This window comes from Lipotes vexillifer, unplaced genomic scaffold, assembly GCF_000442215.2.
Source record: "Lipotes vexillifer unplaced genomic scaffold, Lipotes_vexillifer_v1.1 scaffold83, whole genome shotgun sequence".
In the NCBI taxonomy this organism is placed as follows: domain Eukaryota; kingdom Metazoa; phylum Chordata; class Mammalia; order Artiodactyla; family Lipotidae; genus Lipotes; species Lipotes vexillifer.
In genome coordinates, this window is record NW_006799780.1 from 1293118 (window position 1) to 1299005 (window position 5888).

Genomic DNA, 5888 nt, shown 5'->3' on the forward strand with positions numbered 1-5888 from the left:
ATAAAATGTGCTTTCTCCTATACCCAATGCTACAACCTCCCAATCAACTTACCTACCAACAACAAAAAAATTGACGAAATCATGTTATTCTTTTTAGATCCAATCAAACATCATCTTTTCCACCAGTCTTTTCTAAATATCCCAGAGAATTGGCCCCATCTTTCTCTTTTTCCACAACACTCAATTCAAACCTCTTTATCACTTAAAACACATAGTGTTGAAATTATCTGTTTCCATGTATGTCTCCTTCACATACTTCACATACTGTGAGTTATTCAAGGTATAGGTAGCATGTCTTAACTTTGTATTATTAGAATGTAGCACAGTAATTAGTATAAAATAATGTATTTTAAAAAGCATAAAGAAAATCCCTCAATGTATCAAAAAAAAAACAACAGGTCTCCATTTTACAGATGCTAAACCAAAAGTTACAGCAATAGCATCATAGTAAACATGCATTAGAGTATCTGAAAAATAAGAGCATGCATACCTTCAGTATCTTGATCATAGTTGGATCGGTTGACCTAACATAAAAACTCTTCAGATAAGGTTCAAACATACCCTAGATTACAAAAATAAATATATAAATACATTTATGGTACTAGTGTATTCATTTCTCTCTTGAATTTTGTGTTCACAATGTACATACCTTTCTTTGAATTGACATAGTTGCTATATTCTGTAGGACAATATACTGCACCTCCCTAGAAATTAAAGGAGAATTTTCACTGGGTATATTCTCCAATGAAATATATTTAAGTAAACAGTACATTAAAGAAAAAAAAATCAGCAGTAAGACTCATATTGAGTGGAACTCTTAAATATAATATTGAAAAGTTTTTAGTAAATCTTAGATATTTATGCCTTCTTTTAAAAATACATTTTCCCTATAAACTATTAAATTAGATTTGATTCATTATGAGGAAGAGTTAAAACAAATTTTATAATACTGTATTCCTAAGATGTAGAGTCAATACTGTAGCTGCTCTGAACACGTGCAAAGAAAGTATTCTTAGGGCTAATGGAACAAACATGACCACAGTGTTAATACAAACTCTTGATTGGAAGGCTCACCATGTGACTCAATTCTGCCCAGAGTGAAAGATAGATTTTTTTAAAAGCCATGTTACTTTACATTCAATTATCTAAGAAATGAATATGAAACTGAATCTGCTATAATGCTTCATGTGAAAGACGCATTCCAGATCCTTCTTTGAACCAGCTATGGAAAACAAAAATTATTGAGCTGTTAAAAGGGAAAGAACGACTACGTATAAAGACAAAGGAAATAGTATCTTACTAAAGAATGGCAAAAGCCAAACTAGGGCTAAAGTTGTGGCACTAAGTTTGAGTATGGATGAAAATAAATATTTATCTTTCTCCTCCCAACTCCAATAGTATAAGTACTCAATGGAAAAAAAATTTTTTAATTTAAAATAACTATAATTACTGCAAAATATCCAGGGTAAGCTAAATAGCTTGAAACAATAGTATTCTTAAATATAGAAAACAAAACAAATGGCAAAATCTTTTTAAACACTGAAAGTATATGCCACAGGAACTCAAAGTTTTCTGAACTCTTGACCTGAACTACAGAATTATAGAGAGGTAAAATTAAAGAGAAAAGTATTCTGCTATCTATCTATCTATCTACCTACCTACCTACTACCTACCTACCTATCTCCAGGAAATGAAAAGAGTATGCATTTCTCGAAAATAAGTAGCTATTAAGAACATAGCTCTTTTCTTAAATAGAACAAACTATAGCAATTAAATATTGTAACTTTACAGGGAGCAGTAATTCTGTCATAAACTACATAATTCAGCATATGTATTGCTTTATATAAAGTCATGTATAATTACACTAAGTCAATCTGATAATACATTTAATATAGTTTTTCAGTGATTCCAGACTTAATAGAACTCCCAAACGTTATTATTGTCACACCTAGAAATATCAAACACTAATACTAGGCTACTGGTAACAGCATATACTATATGCCAAAAAAATATTTTCAACTTCTTTGGGCTTGAGGTTAAAAAACCTTCAATATTTAGCATTAACTTTGAGGTCAGTAAAGGCTTTTATAATAATCCCCGTAAGTATGAAATCTCATTGATAAAATATAGTCAGAGCTGCATGTTAAATGCCTAAGAGACACATTTTATTTGTTCAAACATTACTTTTAAAGTAACAGAAAGGAAAACACATAAAAAATCATGTCCTACCTATTGCTACGAAGTAAACGCACTAGTGATTTAGAAATAATGCCAGCTTCCGATTTTGGTGCTATGTGCCAATACAGCTGAGCAACTGCCATAACCACCTAAAAAGTAAAGCAGAGAACAATAAGAACTATAGCAGTTTCATACTACAGTTTCAAAGTATATTCTTACATATTATTTCCTTTAACTCCTACAAAATTGCTGTGAAATAAGATGAATATGTTGTTACCCTATGTAGCAGGTTGAATAGTGTTCCCCTAAGAGTGTCTACCCTCAGAATGTGACTTTATTTGGAAATAAAGTCTTTGCAGATGTTATTAAGGCAATGACCAAGGTGAGATCATACTTGATTGGGGGCCCTAAATCCAATGTGAGTGTCCTTATCAGAGACAGAAAAGGACACACAGAGAAGAGGCAGTATGAAAATGGAGGCAGAGACTGCACTGAGGCATGTAAGTCAAGTAATGCCAAAGATTGCTGGCAACCACCAGAAGCTAATTTCTCCCTAGAGCCTCCAGGAGGAAACAATCCTGTCGACAACTTCATTTTTAGACCTCTGGCCTCCTGAAATGTGAGAGAATACATTTCTATTGTTTTAATCCACTCAGTTTTTGGTCATTTGTTACGGCAACCCTAGGAAGCCAATAAATCCTCAGAAAAGAATGTTAAACGAACTACCCAAAGTCTGACAGCCAATACACGGCAAGGCTCAACACACACTCCAAATGCCATACTCTTCCTAGTGCTGCTGCTGCTCCGAGACAGGGAATGAAACCAGACACTTAAAGATAACAGCAGTAAGTAGGTTAAAATTTTAAAAACCAAAGAAGGTCAGTATATTTAAGTTTTAATTAAGGGGACTCTATTAAAACAATTCCTCTAAAACAGCAGCATTTGAAATGATCTTGCTTTTCAAAATGCAGAACCTTAAAAATAGTCTTTGGTTCAAAGCTATTATAGGGGTAATCAGAATTTCTCTGTCATAAAATACGAGTGCTATGTTTCCCCTACATGCCTCTACACTTAGATCCAGAGATCAAAAGTCCAGACTTCCCACTTGCTGAAAGTATCCAGTTCAGCGTGTGGCAACTGCAGATAGAGAGCTACAGAAATTAATCATCTTACCACCTTCGGTTAGGAAGATATATTAATACTACTTTACTTCTGCTTGAACTATAAAGTTCTAATAAAATATGGCAGGAGTTTTACATATGCCTAAAGAGTATACAGTACCTGAGGGTGCTCGAAACAAAAAGAGTTTCTTCTAAAACTAAGAAACATTTTAAAAAAAATAGAGTTACAGGATCCTCAAGTTACTGCTGTATGGTATTTTTGTGTACATTTTTTTAGATGACTGATTTATAGCTTTCAGACATTACTTGGGGATTTGAGGAGTTTAAGGATATCTTATTTCTTCACTTGTGATCTACAAATACACTTTAATTATACAACAAACTCTTCTGAATTTAAAATCTTATTAAGAAAAACTCAATTAATGATTGATTTAATCTATAAATAGGTGAGTCATTTTTTAAAAATATTAAAGCATACAGATGGCTAATAAGTATTAGCATATGATAGAAGAGAAAGCTGAAGCTTAATACGCTGTACTTTCTATATGTGTCAATGTTTTTAAGATACTAGATTCCACTTAGTATGTCACCTGTTCTGATACATTTATTAGGGCACTCCCAAACACAAAAGGGATAAAGGATCTTCTTTTCCCCAATATTTACAAATCTAACAGTTTTTAAATCTCTTCAATACCCAAAAATTGACATTTATAGTCTAATTCGTAAAAGCCATGAGGGAACCTCCCATAACTCCAAACTCCAAAACAACTAAAAATATACCTCATAGGCCTTCAGCAGTTACATTATGTATGTTCAAAAGAAAGTACATCCTATAAGAACTTTTCCATTTCTAACCATTCCTCCTCTATCACCTTACCTAGACTGTCCAAATAGCCTCCCAACAGTGCTTCCAGTATCTCTTATCGCCAATTCAATCTACACAGCACCGACAGACTAAGTTTCCTGAACAAATTCTCAAAGTCTCTCTTGCAAGTTGAGAATAAGGCTAAAAAAAAGAACCTCTATTCACAATTCTTCAAAAGTCAACCTTTATATATATTTAGCATCATCAAATAAGCAGGATACTAAAAGGTATTGGAACAAAAAATAAACTACCTCTATTTGGTACACGATCAAACAAGCAGGGAACCAAAACATACTGATACAAAAAGTACAAACTACCTCTATTTGTTTCACTATTCAAGAACATTTTTCATCAGTGAGTATTTGAACTATAAAACCAATTTCCAAGACAAAGTTAAATTAATAGTGAGTCAATTATAAAGTAGTTTTAGGTGGCAAGTTACAGTACTTAAGTACCACCAGGTCAAGCGAGAGCATACTAAAATATAAGCATGTTTTACAACATTAATAAAATAACATATGTGTTATTATTGTGCATAGTACTTAATCATGATTTAGAAACTAAATACCAGGTATTAGATAAAAACTTCCGAAGATAGATATACAAAGCTCTAGGGACCAAATTCTCAAGCATCAGAAAACAAAGGAAACTCTCATTTTCAAAGTTTTTACTACTTGAACAGAACGATTCATGAAGAATTTTTTTTAATTGAAAGAAGTTTAAGAAAATGTTGAACTTGAATTCATCAAGCCTTACACAAAACTTCCAATTAACAGGAAACACAGGATATAGAAAAGGAAGCAACCAGACAAATCCAGAGGAACATTCTGCAAGACTTGAGAGGTTTAAAAGATGTAACAACCAGACCCAATGCAGCACAACTGGTTTAGATGAACGAGTTATAAAAGAATTTAAGACAAATTGGTACTAAATGAGATGAAATTTTACTGAAATAGAAATAAAGAACTGACTAGGAAAAAAAACAGGTTAAAAAATACTACGTGTACTATGATTTTTATCTTGGTTTAAAAAAATATATATATATAGACATACACACATGTGAAATAGGTACATTTATGCAGAAAAAAATCTGGAAAAAACTGCATTAAGATATTATAACAGTGATTCCTGAGTGATGGGAATGTAATGGTTTAATTTTATTTAATTTTGCTAGTCTATATTTTCTAATTTTCTACTGTGCACATGTATTCTTCTAAAATAAAAGGGTTATTTAAAATAAAAAGATGTAAACAACAAACTTGGGACCCAAGTAAGGATGATTTTTAGTTATTCCTACCAGCTAAAATTTTTATATGAGGCATTATGCTAGGTGCTTTTACTATATGTTAGTCTCTTCAAAACTCTTATCAGGTAAATACAAATATTATGGACTGATACCAGATTAAGTACTCACAACAACAATCCAGTAGTAGAGAAATATACACAGTCCTCCAATCAACTGGTAAACATCTTGAACTTATATCTTAGGAATCCAATTAACAAAACCACAAAAAGGAAATGAAGTCCAGTAGGCATACAGCTACCAAACCAAGTAATCCTATTAAAGCCCCCTTTTTAGTATATAAACAAAAAAACCAACAAGTGCTCCATTAGCACACTCAAAAATAAAGACTTATTTACTGAACTTACATACTTTCAACCACTGTTTTAAAAAATCTGTGAATTATTTCTTATAATGGTTTTTACATACCGCTGCATTCCTG

General features: G+C 32.2%; 1 protein-coding gene across 1 annotated transcript in view; it reads right to left on the reverse strand.

Annotated features, from left to right (window-relative positions):
* The window catches only part of AP3B1 (adaptor related protein complex 3 subunit beta 1), a 275016-nt gene that overhangs the window by 150739 nt on the left and 118389 nt on the right, over positions 1-5888 (reverse strand). Inside the window, exons 9-12 of the mRNA XM_007471959.1 lie at positions 2671-2678; positions 2230-2327; positions 650-704; positions 491-562 (exon numbers count right to left, since the gene is read on the reverse strand). Of these exons, the coding sequence (XP_007472021.1) occupies positions 491-562; positions 650-704; positions 2230-2327; positions 2671-2678 (233 nt within the window). The remainder of the gene's footprint in view (positions 1-490; positions 563-649; positions 705-2229; positions 2328-2670; positions 2679-5888) is intronic.